The sequence below is a fragment of the Equus quagga genome, chromosome 11, assembly GCF_021613505.1.
Source record: "Equus quagga isolate Etosha38 chromosome 11, UCLA_HA_Equagga_1.0, whole genome shotgun sequence".
Classification (NCBI taxonomy): domain Eukaryota; kingdom Metazoa; phylum Chordata; class Mammalia; order Perissodactyla; family Equidae; genus Equus; species Equus quagga.
This window is the reverse complement of record NC_060277.1, coordinates 55901572-55929130: the sequence shown is the minus strand read 5'-3', so window position 1 is coordinate 55929130 and position 27559 is coordinate 55901572. Positions and strand designations below refer to the sequence as shown.

The 27559-nt window shown below is 53.0% G+C and overlaps 2 protein-coding genes across 9 annotated transcripts in view; one reads left to right on the top strand and one right to left on the bottom strand.

Annotated features, from left to right (window-relative positions):
- DHRS7B (dehydrogenase/reductase 7B) overlaps nt 1-10082 on the top strand; it is a 60060-nt gene extending 49978 nt beyond the window's left edge. For all 8 annotated transcript variants that reach the window (XM_046674894.1, XM_046674895.1, XM_046674897.1 and 5 more), the window contains 4 exons: nt 3081-3297; nt 3862-3954; nt 7074-7226; nt 8865-10082. In XM_046674894.1, coding sequence (XP_046530850.1) covers nt 3081-3297; nt 3862-3954; nt 7074-7226; nt 8865-9070 — 669 coding nt within the window. In that variant the 3' untranslated portion in view covers nt 9071-10082. The remainder of the gene's footprint in view (nt 1-3080; nt 3298-3861; nt 3955-7073; nt 7227-8864) is intronic.
- Nucleotides 10083-13596: 3514 nt separating this feature from the next.
- Nucleotides 13597-27166, bottom strand: TMEM11 (transmembrane protein 11). Its single transcript, XM_046674899.1, has 2 exons — nt 27039-27166; nt 13597-14459 (listed from the first exon to the last, which is right to left on the bottom strand). The coding sequence occupies exons 1-2, from the start codon at nt 27098-27100 to the stop codon at nt 13943-13945; spliced, it is 579 nt and encodes a 192-aa protein (XP_046530855.1). The 5' UTR covers nt 27101-27166; the 3' UTR covers nt 13597-13942.
- Nucleotides 27167-27559: the final 393 nt, after the last annotated feature.

The following is a 27559-nucleotide window of genomic DNA, read 5'->3' as shown; positions in this document are numbered from 1 at the left end:
AGGGCCGGCCCCAATACCTGTCTTTTTAAATCTGCTGAGACTTGTTTTGTGGCCTACACAGAGAATGTTCCGTGTGCTGGAGAAGAATATGTATTGTGCTGTTGTTGGGTGGAATGTCCTATATACATGTTAGGTCCAGTGGTGTATAGTGTTGTTGAAATCATGTGTTTCTTTCTTGCCCTTCTGTCTGGTTGTTCTATCCATTATTGAAAGTGGAGTAGTGAAATATCCAAATAGCACTGTAGAGCTGTCTGTTTCTGCCCCCAGTTCAGGTGATTTTTACTTCGTGTATTTTGAGGGTCTGTTTTTATGTACATAAGTGTTTACAATTGTTCTATCTTCAAGCCTGTAATGTACCTTTTATTATTATATAATATCCTTCTTTGTCTCTTGTAGCCTTTTTTTATTTAAAGACCATTTGTCTGATACAGTCTAGCTACCCTCACTCTCTTGGTTGCTGTGACGTGGGCTGTCTTTCACTCCGTCACTTTCCTGTGTCTGTGTCTCTAGATCTAAAGTGAGCCCCTAAAGGCAGCAGATAGTGGGGTCTTTTTTTAAAAAGAAAAACTCCATTCTGCCAGCCTGTCTTTTGATTAGAGAGTTTAAAGTATTTACATTTAAAGCAATTATTATTAAGGAGGGACTTACTTTTGCCATTTTGCTGTTTGTTTTCTATATGTTTTATAGTTTTTTTGCCCCTCATTTCCCACATTACTGTCTTCTTTTGTGTTTAGTTGATTTGTTTGTACTGAAATGCTTTGATTGCCTTCTCATTTCCTTATGTGTGTAATCTACAGCTGTTTTCTTTGTGGTTGCTATGGAGATTACCTTAAATATCGTAAAGTTATAACAATCTAATTTGAATTTATACCAACTTAACTTCAATAGCAGACAAAAACTCTGCTGCTATACACCTCTGTCCTGTCCCCTTTCTGCCATTCAAGTCATAGATTACATCTTTATACGCTACTTGCCCAGTAATAGTTTTTAAATGCATTTGTCTTTTAAATTGTGTAGAAAATTAAAAAGTAGAGTTACAAACCAAAATTACAATAATACTAGCTTTTATAATTGCTTTTCTATTTACTGGAGATCTTTAGTTCTTCATCTGGCTTTAAATTATACTGTCTAGCTTCAATTTCAAACCGAATAACTCCCTTTAGCATTTCTTGCAGGGCAGGTCTAGTGGTAACAAACTCCCTCAATTTTTGTTTATCTGGGAATCCTAATTTCTCCCTGATTTTTCAAGGATAGTTGTGCCAGGCAAAGAATTCTTGGTTGATAATTTTTCTTTCAGCACTTTGATATATCAACCCACTGTCTTCTGGCCTCAGGGTTTCTGATGAGAAGTCAGCTGATAATCTTATTGAGGACCCTTGAAGTGAAGAGTAGCTTCTCTCTTGCTGTTTTGAGGATTCTCTCTTTATCTCTTGACAGTGGGATTATAAGGTGTGTTAGTGTGGGTCTGAGTTTATCCTATTTGGTATTGAGCTTACTGGGTGTGTAGATTCATGTTTGTCATTAAATTGAGGATTTTGTCAGCAATTATTTCTTCACATATTCTTTCTACCCCTCTCTCTCCCCTCCTCAGATTCCCAGTGTGTCTGTTGGTTCCCTTGATGCTGTCCCACAGGTCCTTTAGGCTCCATTCAGTTTCCTAAATTCTTGTCTTCTTTTTATTCTCTGACTTGGTAATTTCAGTTGTCTTCTCTTCAAGTTCACTTATTCTTCTACTTGCTCAAATCTGGGTTTGAACCCCTCTAGTGTATTTTTCATTTTAGCTATTGTACTTTTGAGCTCCCGAATTTTTTTATAATTTGTTTTTTATTGATATTCTTGTTTTGTTTATACATCAACTTCCTGCCTTTGTCCATGTCTTCCTTTAGCACTTTGAGCATCTTTAAGATGGTTGTTTTAAAGTGTTTGTGTAGTAAGTCCATCATCTGGGCTTCCTCAAGAGTATTTTCTAGGGATGTATTTATTGAAAACCAAAGGAACAGAGGCAATTCATTCACACCTACTGGAAGTCACTTCAGCCAGTGGTGGTTAAAACAGTGACAGCCTGCCTGCATGCTGTGCCCAGTGATTAGGACTGCAACCGTCATCAGAATGCCACCCTGATATTGGGAGACAAGGTCTTGTTGCCCACCTTGGCTCCCTCAAGCTGCACCAGAAACATGGGTCTCCTTTCCCAGAGCTGCCTGCCACAGGGCCAGGTGGATGGGAACAGATAGCCACCACCAAGCTGACACTGAAACTGACCAAAATTATCTATAATTTGCCAGCTAAGCACCCCTGAAAGCTGCAAGCATTCACACAGTCTCCAGAGTTCCAAAATAGTCACTTCAGAGAGTTTCTGCTACTGCAGCTGTCCAGGTGGAGAGATGGGTTCCTGGCACTTCCTACTCTGCCATCGTCTCTGATTTCGCAACCCTCATCTTTTAGATCGCTTGTTAAACTCACTTTCACTGGGAAGCCCTCTAAGCTAGACCGCTCAGGTACTCATTTCTGTAGGCCTAGACTTCTTCATCGCATTGTTTACAGGTGTAGAACTCATCCCTCTGCCCCATGAGACTGCATGCCTCAGGAGGACAGGAGCCATGTCTGTCTTGCTCTCTGCTGTGTCCCCAGTGTCCGGCACATAGAGGATATATAAGAAATGTGTCATGATAAATTAAAGTGACTTAACCTGAGAAGGACTGCACTTCTCAACGGGGGCACTATTTAATGTAATAACAACATACAGCACGGTGCTGGCACAAGGCCCCAGGGGGCTCTATGATTGATAGCTCCTGTGGTAATTGGCTACAGTGATTATACCATACACCATCCCTGCCCTGTGAACTATGGTCTGGCTCTAGCAGTCATTTTCATTTCAGTAGAAAAGCTGCCCAGGTCGGGTGTGAGCCTGGGGTGGTGTCAGGGGGTCCTCCAGGCCACATTTCTTCGGAAGAGAGGTGCTGCAGCCTATGTCATTTCATGCCCAGGGGACCACTCCCAGGATTCTGAACAGCAGAGACATGTGGCTCACGTGGCCTGTCGCTCTGATGGTGCATTTGGTTTCTGTTGTATCTGACCAGGTGCAGACACACAGTCCTTACACGGTGACCTTCGACCTCACAGACCCTGGGACCATAGTTGCAGCAACAGCCGAGATCCTGCAGTGCTTTGGCCATGTGGATGTGCTCATCAACAATGCTGGGGTTAGCTACCGTGGTGCCATCGTGGACACCACCATGGACGTGGACAAGAGAGTCATGGAGACAAACTACTTTGGCCCCATTGCTCTAACGAAAGGTAACAATCTCGGATTAAAAGGAAAAAGAGCACAGATATGCTGGTATTATTTTACTTCACTTGGTTCCTTTCTAGCGAATGTCGCCTGTCCCCATCCTCTGTTTTACTCTGGGACAGGTGTTGTCATTACACCTGGGTGCTCGCATTTCTAGGCTGTGTCTGCACTTTATCTGCATACCACCTGAAGTCAAGGTGCTCTCCTCAGTGACAGCGTCATTTGTATAGCACTGCCACCATTTCCTTCTAATGGTGTTTGCAAACCCCTACAAAGTGGGGCTATTTTACGTCAAGCCACAGATCTCACTCCAGGGGTGTGGGTCTCCCTAGGAAAGGGGAACTGAGCTGACTGTGGGTGGAGATTAGGCTTCTGTCTGCCTCCCTCCGCCCAGCCCACTGGCAGTCTACTGGGGCAGGAGGCCTAAGAGTTCCAGCGAAACGGGTCCTCCCCTTCACCACTCGCCCCCCTTGCTCTGACCCCATCTCCTCAGCGGGGCCCCCCACTCAGTGTTGAGTGCGGCGCCCAGACGGGGAGGCCTCTTCACAGCCTCTGCCTCCTTTCCTTAGCGCTCCTGCCCTCCATGATCCAGAGGCGACAGGGCCATGTCGTCGCCATCAGCAGCATCCAGGGCAAGATCAGCCTTCCTTTTCGGTCAGCGTGTGAGTACTTCCTTCTCGCCCCCAGATGTTCTTTTTTCTGTTTTTTTCTGATTATAAAAATAACATGTTTATGATCCAGAATTCAGACACTAGAGAAACACTCAATGCAGGATGTGAAGGAACTTCATCAGAATGTGTTCTCCTGAGCAGAATGCCTGGGTTCACGGTCCCGGCTCCACTTCTTACCCCTCCTCTATATGACCTTCTGCAAGTGTCCCACCTGTAGAGAGGCGACCCACCTCTGTACCCCAGTCCTCATCTGCACAATGGAGACGGGGCCTCCTAGCCTCGGAGCGCCGCTGGGGAGACAGGCATCTGTGAGTGCTACGAGCGAGGTGCTCGCACGTGTCCTCCCCCAGACCGCGGCCCTCATCCCTCCGCGGCAGACGCCTCCACACTTTCTCTACATGTGATCAAACACACAAAAGCGAGGTCACACTGTGTGTACTGCTTTTTGGCTTGCTTATTCCACTTGACAGTCTGTCTTTCCACCTCAGCATATATGGGTTTACCTAAGCCTTTTAGGTGTTCTTTGAATGTATGTAACATAATTTATTTAACCATTTTCCTGGGCAGTTGATTTTTTCCCCATCAGGCTTTGATCATTAACAATGAATGACGGGCTTCATAGAACATCCTTAAATGTTTACATCTCTGGGCACTCATGGCAGGATGTGGGGAAGATAAATTCCAGAAAGTGGAACTATTAGGACCAAAAAATTAAGACTGTCAGATTGACTTCCAGTTCACCCCCTCACCTCCATGTGTGTGGGTGGCCATGCCAACATTTTGAGCTATCATTTCATTCATCTGTCTGCCATCATGTTGCACCAGCAAGCAAACAGAATCTAGTTTTGTTTTGTTAAGATATTTTAAAGGTAACTTCACAAACTCTCCCACGACTCCTTTCTTTGCTCCACCCTCTGAAAAGAAATGCTGACTGGAGCAGCCTCGTCTGCTCCTACCCCCTGCCAGTAGTGCAGACTTGTCAGAGCAGGAAGGGGAGCAGGACGCTCTGAAAGCACAGTAACTCCATCCTGCTGGATGATGTGGTGTAGCCAACTCTCGGGGTTGGAGATGTAACAAACGCTGTTTCTCTCAAGATGGGACCCAGCTCTAGCTTTTGGCTCTAGTTGTATGTCCTTGGGCAAGCTATTTAACTGGTCTGGCCCTCCCTTTCCTTACTTGGAAAATGAGCCATTATACACGCTTCACAAAGCTGTTTTAAAGATGGAACAACACAGTGGAGATGAAGAGTCCTCCGTAGATGGTGGTGTGCCGCATCCGTGCTGGGGCTGTCCGTGTGCCGGCGTTCTGTTTCAGCCCCAGCACAGAACAGCCATCTCAGGCTGCTCGAATGGTTCAGGGACAAATACCTATAGAACCACAAATGACAAAGCAAATGAGGTAAAATGTTAACAGTAGGTAAGTTGGGGGAAAGGATATATAGTATTTTTGGAGTAAATTATCTCCAAACTTTACCTTGACCTCATCTCACTGGATTTTGTTCTCTGTTTGGGCTGTGACTGCAGTGGTCACACACGGTTGGTCTGGCGCTTTGTAACAACCAGACAAAATGTGGCAGTACCTGCTGGGCGCATGGATTCCCCCTGATGAGCAACAGTCTTCTCTGTAAAATGGGAGAGCAGCTCCACACGAGATGCTCCCAGGGTGTGGTTCGCGTGTGCCTTGCAGAGAGGAGGAGCTGAGTCCTGCTCACAGTGGTGAGGAGGGTGTGGATCAGCACCGCCTGGCGAGGCCCTACAGCCTGAGGCCTCTGGGAGACCGGTGGTCAGGATGCAGCCCTCTGTTCTGGGGACCCCAGGACGACTCGCTCTTCTGAGTCCTGGGCCTGGGCTTAACCCTGGAGTCACGGCTGATAGGAACAGTTCTCTCTACCCACCTGCTCACGGACTACCATCCAGCCCCTGGCAAGTTGATCCAAACCAAAGGAGCTGGCCCCAGAAAAGCCCTGCAGCGGGCCCAGACGCTGCTAGATTTCTCCTGCGACTGGCTGGACACTTCCTTGCTTTTTTCCTTCCTGCTTTTTTGGCCGATAGATGCCCTTTTCCTAAGGCTAAAACATTTAGAACTCTGAATTGGAGGAAACTGGTTTTGCGTGGAGATGCTGTGCCTCCCGGAATGCCACTCTAGGGTCACAGCCCCTTCAGAGCACCTTTCGCCAAGGTGTGGGGCCATTGCTAAAGAGCAGAGGTGGCTCTGTTTTGCACAGGTGGAGCAAGCTCAACAGCTCTTCCTGATGAAAAGCCACTTGATGGAAGCCTGTCAAACGAAGTCCAAAATAGGCAGGCAGATCTCACACACTCCCGGGCACACAGGGATGCTCGCTGGCAGCACAGTCTCAGGGACGATGTCTGGAGCCCACCCACAAAGGTCCCTTGATGGGGCTGGCTCTGTGTCTGGCAACCACAGAGGAGCAGGCAGGGCTGCGTGGCTGGCACAGAGGCTCCCAGTCTGTGTTACCAGGTAAAGAACACTACTTACAGCTCATTTCTGTAAAAAAATATTCCTTATGTGTAAAATCACATGTATGTACACAGGATGTATAAACAAGTCCTGAGAAGCCATTAGCTGTGGTTACCACTGGAGAACGGAACTGGAAGGCAAGGGGGCCTTTCACTGTTTCACTTTATATCCTTCTGTACTATCTCAATTTTTACCCACTAGGCATTTTTTTTTTTTAACTTTTAATATGGAATACTTTCAGACTTAAAGAAAAGTTGTAGGAACAGTACAAAGAACTCCCATGTCCCTTTCATGCAAATTCCCCAGCTGTTCACGTTTTACTGCATTTGCTTTCTCATATTCTCTGTGTGTGAATGCACACATATATGTATATGAAATTTGTAATATTTTTCTGAACCATTTGAAAGGCTGGAGCCCTCACGCTCCTCCCCTCCTACCTCCTTGAGGGCGTCTCTAAGAACAGGGGCACACTGCGCTCCTCCAAACCAGAGGGAAGATGGGTGCAACACTGGAGTCTTTGCTTATAAAATCAGTTTGTTAAACAAGAGGCAGTGAGTGAGGAGGACTGTTGGCTTGTCCCCCGCTGGCCCACACCAGCTCACTCACCTGTTTCTGTGCCACCAACGCTGCAGATGCGGCCTCCAAACACGCAACGCAGGCCTTCTTCGACTGCCTGCGCGCTGAGGTGGAGCAGTGCGGCATCGAGGTGACCGTGATCAGCCCCAGCTACATCCACACCAGCCTCTCCCTCAACGCCGTCACTGCCGACGGCTCCAGATATGGAGGTGAGGCCCCACTTTCTCTTCTCTTCTGGGGAAAGCTTTTGACCACAGTGAGACACACAGCTCTTACCTGACGGTTCTTTGGTCATTTTCATTTGGAATATAATTTTTAAAACTAAAAAACTTGACGTATGGGTATTGGTTTTATATCCTGTTGAATAATCTTCATTTGCCGCGAACCGTGCTTAGCTGAGCATCACCATTGCAGCTATGGGAGCAGGGCTCCTGTAGCCCAGGACCGTGAGGGCCGCCAAGGAGGTCCCCGAGCTGGCATGCTGCCAGACTGCCAACTAACCTCTTCTCAGGGAATTAAAATGAAGGCACAGTGAAGCCCTCACGGAAAGTATGAGTCACTCAGTATGCTTGAGCAATGACTGATTTCAGGGTACTCAAAGAGCCCCGTCTTCTGGGGTGAGGCTGGGTGTGCCAGTCTCAGAACCTTCATTTTGCTTCAACCAAAGACGGTGCTGAGCTGAGCTGGTCAGCCCTAGTGGGCCACACAGCCAGGCCCCAGCACGCAGGCTCAGGCCACGCAAGGACCAGTCAGCGCTGCTCTTCCGCACCTGGACGGGGCCTGCCCACCACTTCAGTGCCATCCTGCCATGTCCCGCCTCCCTGGGTGTGGTCTCCTGGCCTGCGCTGTGGCACTCACCAGGGCCTCCTGCCATGCCCCACCCCAGCCAGGCCTGAGCAGGTCTGCCCGTGCCCTGGGTGGCAGCTGCTCCCTTACTCAGCAAGTCACCAGATACCATACAAAGACATAGAGCCAGAGAGGTTGATACCTATTTATAGAAGAATCTTTTTAAAAATTCCCTCTGTGGCAGTTAAAAACAAGCAACAATCAGAAACCTCCTGTTCGTCTCTGTTAACAAAAACACAGTGAGAAATACTGGTGAGGAAGCTCGGCAGTCTGGACAACTTAGGACTTGTTTCAGATGGTCTGTGGCCTCTCTGTGCTGCCAACTGGTCCTACCTTGTCAGCACATGTGTCAGGTTACTAGGGAGGAAGGAGCGGCAGTTGCTGTTAACCAGCCTATCGCCTCCCAGACGCCCCGCTGCTGCCTCTGACCCCTCAGACATGGAGTTCTTCCTGTCTCCTCTCCCGGTAACAGAGGACAGCTGCTCCCCACCCACTTCTTTGCCTTCACTTCAGTGAGCTCATGGTGCACATGGGGCTGTAGTCTTCTGACCTCAAGCCAAGCTACCCAAGACAAATTTGATGGTACAGCATCCTGAGTCAGCGGTTGGTCCAGAAGGTGAAAACTCCCACGGTCAGGAGACTCCTCAGCTGTGGTGTGAGGGGCTCACTCTTTGAGACCCTGTCTGGGCTGGCCTTCGTCCTTTGTTGTAGCCCACCAGTTCTAAGCACTGCCTGGGGCCCCGTCGACCTTGTTCCCACGTCCCACCCACATCTCCCTTACGTCCACTCATGCGCTGCACTGCAGAATGGCTCCTCATTTCCTTGGAGCACAGAAGAGTCAGGGATGGGGCGTACTGCCTGCTTCCCAACTGATTAGGTGAAGAGCTTCCTAGCGGCAAATCTGGCAAGCCGACCCAGTGGGTCCATGTCAGCTCCTCTCCTCAAGAGAGTGACTTCTGCTTCCAAGTTCACGTGGGGTTTTTTTGTTTTGTTTCTTTTAGTTATGGATGAGAAAACAGCCCAGGGCCGAAGCCCTGTGGAGGTGGCCCAAGATGTTCTGGCTGCCGTGGGGAAGAGGAAGAAAGATGTGATCCTGGCTGACCTGTTGCCTTCCTTGGCTGTTTATCTGCGAACTCTGGCTCCTGGGCTCTTCTTCAGCCTCATGGCCTCCCGGGCCAGAAAGGAGCGGAAATCCAAGACCTGCTAGAGCCGCAGCAGAGCCGGGGAGGGGCAGCACCTGCTCTGCAAGGACAGTGTGTGCTGAGACTTCTGGATATGGGTCTCCAGGGTGGGAAGGATGGAGACACACTTCTCCTGCAGGTCCCTGGCTAGGCCCTTGCTGGCAGAGAATGGGAACCAAAAAAGGCAACAAGCTTCTTCCCAGGGGAGAGAGGTAACCCTTAAGGAATAAATACGGAGCTGGGTTTTAACTCTAAGGATATGAAACCAGTGAATGGAACAGTCAGTTGTGCTCTTCAAGGACTAGGAGAACCACACCTCCTTCGAATTCCCGCCTCTGCCAGCTCCTAAAACACGTTTCAGTCTTGAAATAGAAGACATCCTGACGTCAGCCCATCAGTTGTTCTCACATTTGACTTATCCAAGACCTCTGACCTGATTGTCTTGGCAGGGCCCACCTTCAGCACTCAAGGCAGAAGGCTGTCGTAAAGGCTCATTACTTACCCATGTCCAGAGTCCTGCAGTGTCTCATTCAGCACTACACAGTGGGCTGATACGGGATCAGTCATTTGACACATCCCAAGTGATGCCGGCTTTAGTGCCTGAAAGGAATTCCCCAGTCTCCCTGTCGGCTCTCACTCGCAGCCCTGTAGGACCAGGTGCCACTCCAGGCAGAACATGAACTTACTCAGGAGACAGCAGCCAAAAGGGAGAGGAGAATCCCGCGTGGTCCTCTGTGTCCTCTAGAAAATAAGACTCAGAAGCCCAGTCGGGCGGGAGTCGAAAACAGCGTCTGGTCCCAGGTAGAAGCAGTCCATTTGTTAGCTGTGACTGTTGGGGCATAGCCAGAAAGGATGCCTGCACCCACCTTTCTGACTTATTAAAAATACATGGCTGCGGTTCATTAAGTCAACTTCCGATCTCAAGTGTAGGATGGAACTCTTCCTCTGATTGAAGCTGACAGTGGAAAGTGGAAATTGTGAGTCCAGTGTATAGGCTTCCCCAAATTGGAATAAAGCTCCCAGCACCTTGGCATCTTACACTGTGTCCTAACTCTGGTCCATGGAGCTTGTATTTGAAACAGCTGCCTATGAAATAAAAATGGCCCAAGCCAGCCTGCAGTTGGGGCGTCAAAGGCTCTTGAGTTACCTGGGAGTACGGGGACAGGAGTGGATGGTTAGATCTGGTGGCTTTCCCCACTTCCCAACATGGCCAGGACATTCCAGGAGTCAAAATGTGGACACAGGCATGCTGGGTGGCTTCTCCTTTTCCACACAGACTGTCTACCTCCCCGTGACGTGGAAGAGAAAGATCTCCTGAGTGTACACATCAGAGCTGAGAGCCAGGGGAGAGCTGGACTCGAGACAGCAGCAGCCACGCCAAAGCCTGGCCTGCGTCTGAGGCCGAGTCAAACTGCCGAGCGCCTAACAGGCCTCGGTAAGAGGCAGTGCTAGCGGAGCCTGGCCCTCTACATGGGAACAACAGAACTCTATCCTTGGACACTTGCTGCCTGGTGCTTTCAGAAGGGCCATGGCCAGGTGCTGTCCTTTCCTCTGCATTAAATAAAATGGTCCACAGCTGGAGATGACGTGACCCACTGCCCTCTGAGAAGTGCAGGTTTAGCAACGCGCACCTCATCCTCAAAAGATGGCATCCCCATGCTGTTGAGGTTGGTGGTTTGGGGGCCATGTGACAGAGGCTGGGAGCCCACTGTACCCTGCCTCAGGTGTGGGTGGGTACGTGGAGCTTGGAGCAGACATGAAGGGTCTCTCACCTAGATACCACACATGAGCCGCATCCCACTACCACTGTTTATTTACCTAACGTTTTCAAGAACTCACTTTCTAAAACTTACTTTAGAACTTTATATTCTACCATATAAATAGAAAATACTCTAACACAAACAGAACCATTAAAATCTAGCTAGATCCGGCTGTCTGCCAAAGGCTGAGTCTGAGGCCCAGCTGCTCCTGAGGAGGGTGGCAAGCTCAGAGAGGCACTGAAGATGTGCTCACATCACACAGCCGCTATTTTTGGCCTCAGAGGCTAGGAAGAGGACTAAAAGGGCCAGCGATTCCGTGTTCTTCCATGTCCACGTTGTACCTAGAGCCCTCCTGGGGGCCTCTGGCGTTAGGCACCCTCCCTGGAGAGCTGGGCAAGGGCGGGCCTGGGGAGCCCGCTGGCACTGGTGACTTAGATGCAGCCGCAGCGCCGTCCTGAGGGCAGGCGCCCACCCGCGCTGTGCGCAAGCATCCCGAAGAGGGAGCTGGGCCAGGACCTGACCTCAGCGTTTCGCTGTGGAGTTTCAAGCCAGTGTTTGAGGATGACTACCTGCCACCAGGGGTAGTGGTGTTGCTGCTGATCCAGTTTCTCTTTTCTGTCCTCAAAGGTTTGTTTTCCCCTATCTTTCGTCCTTGAATTCTGCTGGGTTGGTGTAAAGGCACGCTTCTCAATTGGTTCTGCCTTCAGATAAAGTTCAGAGGCATTTTCCACTCTGCTCTGCAAGCCGCCTGCTGTTTCCCTGGGCCGAGGGCAGAGCAGACTCTCTTGGGCTTCGTGCCAAAGTTAAAGTCTCAACCACCACCACCAGATGCATTTCTCCAGACAGCAGCACCACACGTTGGTGTGCTCGCTGTAGAGTGGCCGCAGCTCACGGTGGCCAGATGACAGAGTGTATGCTGCCTGGCACACCCCCTGACTTCCAGCAGGCCCCAAGGAAGGTGGCTCCTGTCCCTGCCTGTCAGGGGCCATGGCTGCGAAGCCAGCGTGATCACTTTAGAGGGAGCTGATGGGCTGACAAGGAGACAAAGCCAGGTCCACTCCTCTCCGTCGCCTGACGGGCTGGCCTGTACGAAGGCTCTCTGCTCGTCTCTGAAATTAGGGTGAGACGGGCCGCTAAACCGAGGCTCATGTACTAGATGAAGAGCACGATCCACTCACTGACGTGGACACACAGGACTCACAGGACCCAGCTAACGTGACCTTTGCTCTCAACTGGCAGTTATTTTGTGCTGTTTCTTCAAGAGCTCTGTGGCATGTCACAGATGAGCATAACCCACTTGTCAGCAACGTCTAAGTGGGAAGGGGGCAGAGATGAGCCGGTGCCAACAGAAGGGAAGGCCATCCAGACACAGGTGTTCTGCCACTCTCCTTCCTAGCCGACTCGGCGCTGCTTAAGTAGAGGGGCCTGGAGCACAAACCCCCGCCTTGTGGCCTACAGCAGCACCATGTCCTCACCTCCTTGGCAGGGACGTGTAACTAAGATGGCACCGCAGAATCTCGGCTAGTCCACCCAACAAGAACCACTCTGTTCACGGCACTGGAGCCAGCCGGTTTGCACCTGACTTCTATTTCTGGTGAGGGCTTCTGCTTAGATGACCCGAGATGGCCACTGCGTGTCTGTTTCCAACCACCTCCCCCATGAAATCTGATTTGCAGGCAGAGCATGGGGCTCCCCTTCCAAATCTGGGCTGTTTATTGCAAAAACACATACCATTCCTGCCCAGCAGGCTTGGGAGCCAGCAGACACCCAAGGGGCTGTGGGCACTGCATGGTTGAGACAAGGTCTGTTTGTCTGGGATCACTACCAGTTTACTGTTGTTCCAGAAGGCCAGACTGCTCTGTAAACAGCAGTGTGTGCCTGAGCCCATGCAGCAGCCCGCACTCACCGAGTGATCTCTAGCGCCCTTGGAATTAAACTCTGTCAGACTCTTTGTGGGCCATGGGTCCCTTCTGAGATCTTAAAAGCTCTGGATCTCCCCCTATAAAAATTGGTCCAGCCACCCCCTTGAGTCCTCTGATGCCTTCTCACACCCCTTCGGCACTCCCTGGTGTCACTTCTTCCTGGTGCATCCTTTAAAACTAGGAGAGAAATCAATCTGGCTGTCTCTTAAAGACGGGCCTTTCAGACGGCCGTGCTGTGTAGCTCTTCAGGGACGACCGAGGGCAGAGGTCTCAGGAAGGCTGCAGTTAGGGGGGCCTGGCCTCTTTGTGGAGGGGATAATTTCCCATTTATCCAGAGCCTTAAAAGGAATGTGAGAGACAGTGCACAGTGTGCCCTTTGGTGTGGGAGAGGTGCAGGCGCGCCAGGCTGGAGCGCGGCCACGGAGGCTGCTCTCGGCCCTCCCCTTGGCTCGGGCAGTGGGCTAAGCTCAGTCCACATCAGGAAGAGCTTCAGCGCTTTCAGAAAAATACAGACATTAGTCTCTGTGTCTTCCTACATCACAATTTCTAGAGGTCCTAGACCCCGTGTCCTCACATGAACCCAAATGGAGATGCACTGGCCCCTGGGTCTCCTTCCCAATCCTTACGTGACCCTGAACAGTTCTGAGCAGTGCTGGCCTTGCAAACAGGGCCCAGGGGAGACGTGAGACTGCTCTGGGAGGGGTCTGGCCCCAGGACCATTGTTCAAAGGCCTGTTCTTGCTGCAAGTGGTGACATCAGGCTGCAGCAAGGGGCAGGGAGCGTGCCTTTCCTTCCACTGCACGCGGCCCCCAGAGCAGAGCGTGCAGCAGCGCTGTAGGCACAGTGAGGGAAAGAGGACACACCTGCCACTGAAATTCTCGTCATTTTAATAGTCGACAGCTTCTGCTTGGCTCTGAATGGTACAGTTAAACAATACACTTAACGCCCGAGCGCGTTCACACCCCTCTGCGTGGCTCCCATCAACACCCCGCCGCCCAGGCAGACTCCCACAGCCTCAGGCCCCGGGGGTGACAGACACCCGCGTCCTAGTGTCATGAGCTGAAACCCTCGGTACACTGATCTGTGGTAGTATTTAAAATAACAAATATGAAACCAAACACCTTCCCAGGTCTGCTGCCTCCGAGCAAGGCTGGGGCCGCGGCGTCGGAGCCCTCCGGTCTCTCGTGGCTGGTCTGCGGCTCCCCGCTGGCGGCAGTCATACGGCGTAGAGCTCGTAAATCTTCTTTACACAGTACACCAGGGCAGCGAGGGCTATCGTGTTGTGCAGTCTCTTTCTGTGCAAGTCGTCCTTCCGGACCAGCACCACCGGGGTGGAGGAGGTGAGTGTGTGCAGGGGCAGGCGGGACAGTTTGTAGGCGTCGTACTCCACTTGGTACTTGCAACAGGGATCGAACTGCCAGGAGATCCCGTAGAGGGTGCAGCAGGCCAGGCTCAGCACGCCGGCAGGCAGGGAGATGTAGTGGGAGTAATCCAGGGGCAGGGCCAATGGCGTGAAGAGGCAGGCAGTGCCCGCCAGCACGGTGGTCTTGTGCAGGCAGTTGCCCACGGTGATCCAGCGGGCGGTCTCGTCGCCAATGCGGGTGGGCTCGATGACGATGTACTTGTACTGCGCCTCCAGGGCCTGCTCCAGCTCGTACTCAAACTGGTCCTGGGCGCTCTCCCCATTGTAGATCTCGTGCACGATGTAGCAGTCTGTGGCTGACACACTCACCCTGGCGGCGGAGGGCGGGAGAGAGAGGAGATGGTTAGGCTGAGAAGCACCTGCTGCGTCTTTCCGGGCGCGCACGGGAAGGGCCCTGAGGGCAAGGCTGGGCCTCAGGCTGCAGAGGGCCTGAGCTCCTGTGGGCATGCCTCACTCATGTTTTTATCTCCCTTAGACTCTGTGTACATGATAATCAGTAAGGAATTTATTTTTTCTGAAAGAATAAAATAGTGAAATATAAAAAGACACAGAAAAGGAGGACCCAACCTCTAAGAAGATGACAACTTACAACAGGCCCCGGGCCTGGCCGTTAGCCTAGAGCATGGACTGACAGATCTGTGCATCAGCAGAGGAGCCCTGAGAAAATGATTTCCGCCCCGAGTCACATGAGCACGGACGGAACGAAGCCTGAGGTGGGCAGGATGAGCTCTGCCCTGGGGTCATCAGGGCAACTGCGGGCGGATCTTTTGAGGGAAACAGACCCGAGACAGATAACGCCAAACACCGTGCCCTTGGCACAGTTCACAAGTAGTCCTCCTTGGCCTGCAGAACAGAAGGCAAGTGGGGTCACCTTCGCCTTGGGGGACTGAGGACAAACTCCTCTGGTCCTCAAGGGAGGACACGCTGCCCACAGCCCCCAAGGCCCTTCCCAGGCCGGCAGCCCCAGGAACCTGGCTCACTGCTCAGAAAACGCAGCCCTCTGATTGGGTGAGCAACGACAGGGCCCCAGGAACAGCAGTGACTGAAATCAGTGGGTGGGGGGGTCACATGAGGCCCAATGTTCTCACCCATGCTGCCCCTGCTGGCCCAGGAAACGCTGCTCACACACGTAGGAAGCACTGTTCACGAAGACCCAGTTCAAGAGGCTGAGTTGGCCCAGGGAGGGCTGCTGGGACCTGTGCTAGCGGAGGACAAGTCACGGCCTTCTGGAAGGCCTGGCACTGCATCGCGCCCGGACAGCAACCCGGCTCCACCTGGCAGTGACCACAGGCCAAGGGGGCAGTTTAGGCCATTGTAGGATTCTCAGTTGGAGGCCTCTCCAGGGGGAACTTCCCACCCCCGCAATGGGCAGACCTACATACAGCCCTGCAGAGGCCCCATCGTCTTGGCCGGGGGGTCCCAGCCTGCCCAGGGCTGGTGGAGTGTCTACACTGCCGCCCAGCATGTGCCGCCTCCCCTTGCTTTGTGTCTTCTGTTCATCTGATAAGAAGCCTTCTTTATCCAGCCTGAGAGGACACTGCTGGACACGGCTCTGGAGGCTTGGGCCAGGTGTTTTAACTTGTATTATTATTACCAGGCTGCGCAGAGCCATCTTTGCTCACACGCCTCAGTGAAAAGCAGCCTCGCCCCTTCAGCAACCCCTAGGCTCCAGCGGTCAGACTGTCACACAGGAGGCGAGGCCCCGGGACTCACATCTGGCTCCTCGTGATCACCTCTCCCCCGCCCGAGTCCACAGCCCTCCAGCCAGGGCTCTGGAGCGGCGCACTGGGCACACACAGGTGAGCATGGCGCACCCGCCTGAGCCCTGCATGCTCACAGACACAAGGCCCAGGGGCCTGGCGGAGCCGGCATGGCCACCAAGCGGCTGCTGAGTGTAAAGCCACTGGGCGCTGGCTCCGAGCCTCCTGGGCAGGGACTGTGCACACTAGGGGCCAGCAAAGGCTTTTCAACAAGGTCCCCCCCAAAACGCCTACGCCCAGCATGAGGGTGGTCCCAGCCCTCCTGCACAGATGAAAACAGTGCCCTGTTGAGGGTGGTGGGGACTGGACTATCAGGCAAACGTCAAGGGAAACGGACAGGTGATCGGAGAGCCAGACCAGCGAGCACTCCTTCCAGGTCCTCCTCTCAGGCGGAACTCGGGGCCATAAAAGCTACTTTTAGCAAACAAATAAGCCAATCTAGGAGGCAGGCTTTCCCTCTAATGGGATAAATGCCTGGTTAATGCTCTCCTGTGGTCAAATCGGAAGTGAAAAGTCCTAGGTAGAGGGCTGACTGTGCCCCAGCGCAGGGGAGGAGCACGGGGGCACTTAACAAAGGCACTGGCTGGGACTCGGCAGAGGGAGCTCTGCCCCTGAAAAAGGAACCAGGATGAAGCCGCGCTCAGGGAGGCCTCCCGGTGAAACCACAGGCCCTAATTAACCAGGCGCACTGGCGAGAAGTCATTCCCTGGGGGTTGGACAAGAAGCCCCCTGACTGGAGGATGCTGCCAAAGCAGCTTGCGACAGTGCAGTGTGGCCAGGGCCGTCTTTCCAGCGTGGGTTAGCGACTCTTTCTGTAGGAATCCACCGCAAGTTGATGAAATGAGGAAAGTCGGGCTTGCCACCCAAGGGCCTCTGTGGGGCTCCCCCATGGGGTTTTCACTCAGAGGGAGGTGGCGTCAGTGGCTCCTCGCAGGCTCGGCACTGCCAAGGCCCCGCTGGCGAACAGGCGGACCTAGAGACAGGGGCTCCCTCGCCGGGCGAGTCGCAGGAGGATGACAGTCACTGCTAAGGCTGCTTGTCGCCCAGTGTGTGGGACAGCGGGGAGGGGCATTCCTGGCCCAGAGAACTGCTGTGTTCTCCAGTTTGTCAGGCAAGAGACAAGAGGGGAGAGAAGAGAGGGGAACGGGGAGGCCTGAAGAGGAGGCGCTCCCAGGGCAGCTTTGTGTCCTGCTGACTGTCAAGGCGAGGTCGGACGCCGCCTCGCTGTCAGCGTCCGAGGCACACTTTCTGGCCCACGTTTACGTTCAAAGTAAACGTGGGTGTCACAGCTGGATTACAGAATGTTCTTGCCAAAGCCCAAATCTACCTTCGCGCAGTGCCCTTCTCTGCGCAGCAGACTAGCCATCCCAAATGTGGTGAGAAAATGCTAGTTGAAGCCCCACCCTCTGTCAACCAAGCCCTCCCAGCTCCCTGCTGCCCATGCCTCTGCAAGCCCAGCCGGAAGCCAAAGCCCCCAGGCCCGCCTTTTCCCAGCCCATCCGGGGGCGGGCTGGCTCTGGCTCCTCAGGCAGAGTGGGCTCGGTGAGCTGCCATCATTTGTTAACACAGATTAGTGGGAGTGTCCATGGGGCCCATGGAGCCTGGAAGTGAGAGAAAGGCCAGTATCCTCCGGGCTCCCATCTCACTGCTGTTCTCAGGTGCACAGTCAGCCCTGACAGCACAGAAGTGATGGCAAATGGACGCCGGGAGCCATTCACCACACCACAGCTCTGAGTGTGTGCAGACACGGGGCTCGCCCAGCGCAGGCACCCCGGGCCTGCCAACGCCTGCCGCAGCTTCCATGCGCCTCCAGGCCTTACTGCGCAGGTTACCCGACGCCGATCCATCACCAGCAGCCAGCTAGCCACAGGGTGAAAACAAAAGAGCACACGCCACACTGCAGGCGCTTCACAGGCGAAGTCATAGTCACTGCCCTAAGACTCACCAGTTCTGCTCTCAAAGCCAAACCCACTACACCCAACTCAGGAGAGGGATTCGCAGTTCCCACGGGGAAAGGGCGAGCTCTGAAGTCTGGAGAAGTGATCTCCAGGATTCCTCCTGATGGACAGGAAGCAGAAGCCAAGGTTCAACACAGACACACGAGGAGGAGGGGCCCCCTTTGTCAGAGACCACCCCAGCCAGCAGTCAGCACCCACCTTCCACCCCTGGCTGCAGCAGCTGGGGCGCCACCTGCCTCTGCAAACTAGGCTTTACAGGCTGCCCAGCCCACCGGATTCAGCTCTTCACGACTGACAAACTTACTTCACAAGCCTGCTGGCTGAGTCCTCACAGGACAGCCGCGTCCCGCCACTGCTCGGCTACGCCAGCACCCAGTGTGTGGCATGCTTTTTCTTTCTAGGTCAAATGGAATCCAACTAAGGAAAGAACCCAGGTAGAAGGTTGCCTTGAACCATTTCAGAGTATCACCAGCCAGCCCCGAACTTGAACCCTGGTACACAAAAGCAGATTTAAGAACAAGAGTAAGGAATAGCCAGTTGGAATCTTGTGAGCCCTGGGCTTCCTAAGGGGCTGTATTTTTGCTTTGCGTTGCAGGTATGAAATGACCCACAAGAGAGCATAATAAAAAGAGTTTGTGTTAAAAAGAGAGAGAGGGAGAGCATGCGCGGGAGAGGGGGAGAGCGGGCGAGCACACTGATGACGGAGAAGTCTCCAAGAAGTAAAGCGACGAGGCGAGTATGGAGCAGTGTTCACGGGGCACTGTATTAGCGCATGTTTACTTCACGTGCACAGGGCATTTCTGGGTGGGTACACAAATCCCTGAGAGCTGTGCCTGTCACTGGGGAGAGGAATGGAATGGCTCTGGAAAGAAAGGGGGCCCCTTTGGAACCTTCAGAATTGGGCACGTTCTGTGGTCCTTACGGACCAGGGTCATTCTCCACACCCTGTGCCCACACAGAGACCGCTGTGCCTGTGGGCCCTGAACCAGCCTGGGGGGCAGGGCGGCAGCATGTCTGAGCTTTAGTGGCCGCTCAGACGCTGCCTCAGGGTCATGGCCACTTGCGACTGGGGCTCTTGAACCTGCCTCCCACCAGTCGGCCTGAGACCCTTGTCTCCCCTCTCTTTCCTGAGGAGCAGTCATCAGAGGAATCCCCTGGGAACGCAGGCATTCAGTGGAAAGGTGGCCATGAGGAACAGACAGGACAAAGTCCGTTTCCCCCAGATCTGGGCCCCCTGTGTGTGCAGCCGGCAGCCTGCCTACACTCTGGCCCCATGGTTCTCCACACCATCTCGAAGCCAGTCTCAAAGGAACCTGGGATTACAGAAGTAGCCTCAAACGTGGGATCCCCAAAGTCTGGGGACACCTCCCCAAGATTCAGAGCTGCACAAGAATGTTCAGAGCAGCACTGTTTGGTGAGAGCAAAAGATTATTGACAAGAGAAGAGAGAAATCGTGATGTTCTCCACGAGAGTGAGGATGGAGTCGCTCACGTTCAGGTACAGCCGACGCCTGGTGCCCGGGGCTAAAGGAGGCACTGTTTAGGGATGGGGCACTGGCAACTGCGAAGAGAAGCACGGAATGACAGGTGCCCTCTGCCTGCAGGAGGGCCGCGTGGGCCAGGGGAGTGCTAGTTTTCGACTTCTTAAGCTGAGCGGTGAGCACACAGGTTTATTATTATTTTTTTTTAAATGATGGTAAAATACACATAAAATTTACTATCAACCATTTTTAAGTGACAGTACAGCAGTGTCAAGCACATTCACAACACCGTGTAACCAATCTCCAGGACTTTTTCATTTTGCAAAACTAAAACTCTGTACCCATTAAACAACAATTCCCTCCCCACTCCACCCCCACATTTCTACTCTCTGTCTGTGGATTTGACAACTTTAGGTAAATCATAAGTGAATCATATGGTGTCTGTCTTTTGTGTCTGGCTGTTTCACTCAGCGTGACGTCCTCAAGGTTCATCCACGTTGGAGCGTGTGTCAGCTTTCCCTTCCTTTTTAAGGCTGACCATTCCACTGAGTGGACAGACCACATGCATTTTCTTTGTCTGTTCATCCGTGAATGGACACTCCAGTTGTCTACCTTCTAGCTGTTGTGAATAACCCTGCCATGGGTGTGCAGATACCGGTTTGAGTCTCTGCTTTTATTTCCTTTGGCTGTGTACCTAGAAGTGGAATTGTTGGATCATATGGTAATGCTATTCTTACTTTTGTGAGGGATCGCCACACTGTCTTCCACAGCAGCTGCACCATTTTACGTCCCCGCCAGCAGGGCGTGAGGCTGCCAATTTCTCCACGGCCTTGCCAACACTTGTTATTTCCTGCTTTGTTTGTTTTTAATAGTAGCCATCCTGGGGCCGGCCCTGTGGCCGAGTGGCTAAGTTTGCGTGCCCCCCTTCGGTGGCCTGGGGTTCGCAGGCACAGATCCTGGGCGCGGACCTACACACCACTCAGCAAGCCTTGCTGTGGCGATGTCCCACAAAGAACCAGAATGACCTATAACAATGATATATTCCTCAAAAAAAAAAGTAGCCATCCTGATGGGTGTGAGGTGGTCTCTCATTGTGGTTTTGATTTATACTTTTTAACTTTTTTTGTTTATGCTTTTTGATGAGGAAGTGTGTCCCTGAGCTAACAGCTGTTGCCAATCTTCCTCTTTTTTTTTTCTCCCCAGACTAGCTGTGTACCCTCGTTGTAGGTCATTCTGGTTCTTCCATGTGGGACGCCGCCTCAGCGTGATTTGCTGAGTGGTGTGTAGGTCCGCGCCCAGGATCTGTGCCTGCGAACCCCAGGCCACCGAAGGGGGGCACGCAAACTCAACCACTCGGCCACAGGGCCGGCCCGGATTTGTACTTCTTTAAATAACAGCTTTATTAAGATCAAATTCACATACCATACAATTCACCCACTAGAGTGTACAATTCAGTGGCTCAGCATCTTCACGGAGTTGTACAGCCAACACCACAATCAACTTTAGAACATTTTCATCACCCGGAAAAGAAACCCCGTCACTCCCCATTCTCCCCAACCCTCCCCAGCCCCTGGCAGCCGCCGATCCACGGACGCGCCTCCATGGACGCGCCTCGTCTGAGCACTTCATCCAGGCGCCATCAGAGAGCGTGCGGTCTTTGTAACGGGCTTCTTTCATTCAGCATGGTTTCCGTCTAGTAGCAAGTTTGTGACTTTTCACATGTTAGAAACACACTTTTGATGTGTTGAACATATAATTTTTAAAAGTCCAAGACAAAATATCTGGGGGGAAGTATCAAAGGGTGCTATACAGGAAAAAGGGTCAACAATAGTTTTCTTTGGATGGCGGCCTAACAGGTGACTTTTAAATTTTAGTTTTCTTCACGTTTTTCTGTATTTTCCAAAAAAAATAAAAATAAACACGTGCTTCTTTTGTAGTGGGAAAATTAATTATAAGCTTTTTCTTAAAAACAAAAATCTTGTTCAACAGCCCTGTATTCTTTGGGGTGAAGAGACCAGCCAGCCATGCGCCCTCCGCAGCCAAGGGGAGCAGGAGGCAGCCCACTTCCAGCTCCAGCAGCTTCTTGGGGCTGGCAGAGAAGCCCACGCTCGCGGGGAACGAGCCGCCACTGCAGCCGAGTCCGGGCACAGGCGGCTTCTCGGCGCTGAGGGGTCCTCTGCTCTGACACCCCTGCAGGCCTGCCCGTGAGGGCCAGGAGGAGAGTTCCACTGCCCTGTTTCACTGAAGCAAGCACTGCCCCAGCTGCCCCAGCCGCCATTGTCTTCTGGTCATGCTACAACCAGAAGATCAAATCCGACTGTGGAGGAAGCAGGTGCTTTGGGCCCACTCCCGGGAGCGGGCGCTGGGCTCACGGGCGGGACTGAGCCGAGAGCTCCCGTCCGAAATACAGAAGGACATGGATCCCGAGCTCCTTGAAGACAGACTGCGTTTTCATCACAGGATCCCCAGCACGGGCCCTGAATGTGACAGGTTCCCAACAGGGATTACTGCAAGTATGTTTGAAGAGTGACAGGAGAAGAAAAACAGTTACAATAATTAAGAAAACTGGTGGCTGAAAAATTAAACTAGGCCCCTATGTCAGGTTGCTTCCCGCCTGAAGAGCGTGTGGTCCCTGACCGCCTGGGACAGGTGAGGGGTGGACTCCAGTTCCAGCCCCAGGCAGAGGAAACCCACTTTTGGCTAATGAAAAATTGCTTCCTCAGGAGCCAAAGAAAGCAGTAACATTCTAGGCCAGTCAGGATGGAAAGGGACAGGTATGTCGCCCCGAATAATGGGGAGGGTTCCACACAGGCCAAGGAACTTCCACAGGGCCCTGCCATGCTCACCTGCTTCAGAGACAGCCTGCGCAGGACGGCACACCCCTCCTCTGCACTCTGGTGACGGGGCAGCTCTGCTTTGGGAGCAAGAACACAGCGCCCCAAGTGTGGGAGCCAAGAGGCCTGGACTCAAGTTCCCTCTCAGTTGCTCACTGGGTGGGGCCACTGTGCAAGCCAAAATGACAGCAGCAAAGTGCCACCCCACTCCAAGGCCATGTGGCTGTTTAAATCTAAATTAATTAAAATTAAGTGAAATAACAAATTCAGCTCCTCAGACACACAAACTGCATTCCTCATGCACGACAACCACGTGTGGCTAATGGCTACCCTAACGGGCAGTGCAGATACGGAACATTTGTGTCACGGCAGAAAGTCCTACTGGACAGCCTTGAGCTGAAGAACTGTTATGACTACTAGGGGATTATTGGCTTTCCTAAGAATTCGGTGGCCCATGCAGTTGCTGCTGGCACCAGGGACAGAACAAAGTGGCAGCTGGGAGGTCCCCGTGTGTGCTCGCTCTGTGGAGTCCTTCCCACCTCCTCCCACTGCCCTCACTCAGAAGGGCATGCGTGTGCACATACACACACTCACACACACACACCCAGGCCTGGTGTCCAACCTGGTGTCCACCAGGCCTGAGAAGTCCAACTCAGGCTTGGCCTCAGCCTCCTCCTCACCTCCCTGGACACAATATCATCCCCTCCTTCTTCAAAAAGTTAGGCCTGAAATGGAATGTGGCCTAAAGGACTGAAGCACTGAGGCCCAAGTCACTGCAGCTGGAATCCAGACAGCTCAGTGAGGCCAGGAAAACAGAAACTCACACCCAAAAGGATGAAGCCCAGCAGATCTAACCCACAGTACCCAACTTCCAGGACTGGAGTGTGTGGCCCAGCCAAGTGCGACTCGACCTTCTGGCAGACAGCTGAGCGGGACCCACAATCCTGAGGGCTGCACACCTAGAGAGGGGTGAAGATGCTGTCCCTGCGTGGCTCATCCCGACCCGGAGAAAAGAAGGATTTCCAATACCCACAAGAGCCAGAATGGGAATCTTTCGAGAGAAATAAAATACCCAGCTCCTAAGGGTCCCCAGCTCTAAACGGAAAGGATCAGATCAGAACAAGGGGAATGTCACCCCAGAAATGTGAGCCACCTGCCCAGATGGCTTGTGATCCATCTGTTCAGCTGGACTGCAAACTAAACCCTCCACGGGCCATCCAAGACCCTGCCAGTCCAATCCACAGATTAAAGCAAAGCTGTCAAAGAGGAGGACCAAGGGGCCCGCCCCGTGGCCGAGTGGTTAAGTTCGCGAGCTCCACTGCTGTGGCCGAGTGTTTCATCAGTTCGAATCCTGGGCACGGACATGGCACCACTCATCAGGCCATGGGGAGGCGGCATCCCACATGCCACAACGAGAAGAACCCACAACTAAGAATATACAACTATGTGCCCGGGGGCTTTGGGGAGAAAAAGGGGGAAAAAAAGAGGAGGACCAAGGTCTGGGGAATAAAGCATGGCACAGAAAGATGTGGAAGCATCTCACAGAACTGGCTGCCTGAAAACTGGCTGCACAAGTCAGAGGAGGGGCAAGCCACAAAAACTGACTTCACCCTAAACCCTGAGTATTCGGTCCAGTCCACCCGGCCCTCGAAACGCTCCAGGCCTTCAACAGTGCTGCTGTCCCACAGCACGGTCAGCATCAGATCAAGTAATCTTCACATGGTGACACAGGCAGGAGCTCAGAGCACGTGGCTATACTCACATTGCACCAATCAAGGAGAACTCAGGGATGCTCAGGGGTCCTGAGGGAGTGAAGACAAGCGGCCCAATGGGACAGGCAGGACCGTCTGTGAGCTGGTCCATGCTGGCACCCAAGTGGCAAAACACACAGGTACCTGCACTGCGCCTTCTTAGGTGGGCAAGTGTGTCTCAAAGACACCAGTGGGACAAGGGGCAATCTGTTTTGTGTGCTCACTGCCCGTGTGCTGAATTTTGGACAAGAATTCAGGTTACAGCTCAGAGTCTGATGTTCTCCGTTACACACACCGTTGATTCTCTAGATTTAATGCAGTAGCGAAAAATCAACACTCAAGCAGCCACCACTGTACTTTCCCACCCCTCTCCTATTCTGGCCTAGACCGGCACTGCCCTATCAACAGAGCTTTCCGCACTGGTGGATATGCTCTACATCGGGGCTATCCACTATAGTAGCCACAAGCCACAAGCCACGTGTGGCTGCTGAGCACTTCAAATGTGGCTAATGTGACTGAGGAGCTGAATTTTTCATTTTACTTAGTTTTAATTAATTTACATTTAATTGTTACATGTCACTAGTGGCTACTGAATTAACACAGCTCTAGACTCGAGAACCGGGTAAAGCAAGAATCCACACGCTGTGTATTCTAAACTAGACCATCATTAACACACAGCTGACGACACTAATTCTTGTGGACAACTGGCACCAGGCAGGGCCTTTAAATACAAGGCACGGTTTGCAGTTTGCAGCCGCTGGCAAATCTGGAAAGTCTGCCCAAAGCATCGCTCTGCTCAGGCCCACCCCGAACCAGACAATGTTTCCTTCAGCTTCAGCATAAAGCACCTCAGGAAAGTGGTGTCACAACGTGGAGCTGAGACTGGAGTCAGCACAAATGTGAGAGGGAACAAAGTCATTTAAGAGACACACAAACAGCCTACTTCAGTCATAAGAGCCAATAATATACTCAGGCCTCAGGGTCTACAGTGCTGGGCAATCAATTAATCCGGCCTGCCCCAGTCGAACAGTCCCCACCCGCTGAGCAAGAGTGGAGGTGTGCCCAGAAGTTAGCTAGCTGGCCAGCAGTGGGTTATGTTCCGATCCTCTGCTCAGTGTGGGAGGACCTTAGGGAAATGGGGCTCAGACACGCGACTGCTCCAGCAGAGCCCAGCCAGGGCCCCACGGCAAAGGCAAAAAGAGGGGTACCCCCGGCCACACCACATTATCTGGAAGGAGAAGAGACGGCGCCACCCAAACCACAAAACCAGATGCACCATTCCTGGCTGACACACAACATCTGCATGTGTGAGCAGCACCTTCAGTTCCAGGCCAAAGGCTGCCACCTGCGCCCCAAAGGAGACAGGGTGGCAGCAAGTCAAGCTGCCCGGTGAGGAACGATGAAGAAGAGCACATGCCCTGACCAAAAAGGCAGCCCTGCTCAGCTTTCGAAGGAGAGTTTTATGTGAAATCTTTCCATTTATAAGCATCGGCAACTAATTTAAATTTTCTATAAAAGTGAGGGTCAACGGTCAAGGACTGCATTCTGCCTATGAGCTGACTGGCAAACTCTGTTTTGAATTAATGCTCGTCTTGAACCAAGGAGAGAAAAAATCCCCAATATCTAATTTCTTAGATCAGTAACAGCTTCACTTTTGCTGGCATCGCCCTGTATGATGCCTGGACCTCTCCACGGGGCCTTTCTGTTGCTTCTGTCCAGTAAGGAGGAATGCCTTTCTCTCTCATACTCAGTTTTCCAAACAGGTCATTTCCTATTACTAAAGGATTGTTTGCATTAAAGATCTTGAAAATGTTTGCTAGTTTTTAAGGCCGTCTGGAAATCATCGAGGTCACTTCTTTAACTTCCTTCTATTGCCCAATCTAAGAAATATCAGGTGGGAGATGGAAAAACAAAAATATCTGCTTGCCATCCACTGCTTTTCCAAGGAAGAGGAAATGCAGAACAGACGATGTTGGATGACTCGGGGCTCAAGAATAAAATGCAAGCTAACGGGGTCTATCGCAGCCACCAAACAGGAATCTTCTGGGCTGCGAAAACCAGCGGCCGGCAACAGCAATGAAGATGTGATGGAATCAGTCAAGGAAAAGGAACAATGCAGAATAGTTGAGAAAGACAGAGAGGAGGGGACAAAGGGAGAGAAAGAGAACTGTTCTGTTTAGCAATCCTCACCACAAAGACAAAAAAAAGCCAACACAAACCTTGCCTGCCCTCTGCTATACCATGATAGAATAGGACAGTTTAATCTGGGTGATTCCACCAACACACATCCTTTCCCAAACTTCTGGTGGCTGAACAGCTTCTAGTCGCTTCTGGTAGCTGAAATCGCCTTCCAGAAGCAAAAACTGTAAATTCAATACGAAACACGAAATCTCATCTTCTAGAAATCACTTCTCCAAATCGACACCCACCTTGGAAGAAACCAGCTCCTCGCTCCCTTCCCACACATCATTCATTAGGGAAGGTCACTCCAAAGGACTTCCAAGGCAGGGGCGCAAGAATCGCCCCTCGAGGAAGCGGCCGGCTCCCGGCCCGGGAGACCCAAGTGGCGAAGGTTGAGGCTCCCCCCCGGTAAACGTGCAGCCTGCACTGCCCTCCCCGCGGCCAGCCTGCTCCAGGAAGGCTTCCCCTTCCTTCTCCTTCCCGGGAGCCATTCCTCGCCGCGTCAGGGGCCGCGGCCGAGACGGCCACGCGCGGGGCCAGGCGGGCAGAAAGCTTCGCACGCCGCTCGGCCCGCGGGCAGCCAGACGGGTCCCTGGGGCCTGCGCGGGGCGCCAGGTCCTCTACGCGCGGCCCGCCTCGGCCCCCACCCTGCACGGCGGCGGCCCGCCTCGCCCGGCCCGCCGTCGCCCCCTCTCCTGAGCACTCTGGGAGGCCGCTCTGGCCAGGCCTAGCGGCGCCGGCTCCCAATCAATCCCGGATCGGCCGGGCTGGAACCCCGCGTGCCCGGCGGGCGGACGGAGGGGGCGGGCGAGAAGGGGGAGCCGGGGGCTACGGCAGGGAGGGCGCTGCAGCCTCCGGAGGCCCCACCGGCTCCCGGCTCCTGAGCCGCCCGCCCTCAGAGGAGCAACACGGCCCTGGATCTTACCTCTCTCGGGCGCTGCCGCCGCTGCTGCCCGGGCCAAGACGCCTCCTTCCCCAAGCGGCCATCTTGGAGACACTCTGCTCGCCAATGTCTCGCGCCAAGGCGGCCTCGGGTGAGAGGGCAGGCGGAAGGGAAATGTAGTTCGGACCACGGCCCCGGACAGCCCGGGAGGCCGAGACCGAGCCCCGCGGGACTACGATATCCACGATGCACCGCGCGCCGGAAGCCCCTCCTCCTTAGGTCGCCTGGGAAATGCAGTCCTCAAACCAGGCAGAGTGGAGGATGCCACGGCAACAGTCTTGTTCACTGCACGTTTCTAGAAATTACGATCCCCAAAGCTCACAGCCTGGGATCACAGGCGCCCACCCGCTTGTACGTCCTCGGAATTCGAGAGCACGGAGCCGAAGCAGCGTGGAAAGGAAAGCGCCTACAACTCCCAGAGTGCCGCGCGGGAGCGTCCCGCCGCCCGCCCCGCCGCCGAGGGCGCCGCGCTCAGCGCGTTCCGGCCCCGCCCGCCCGGCTGC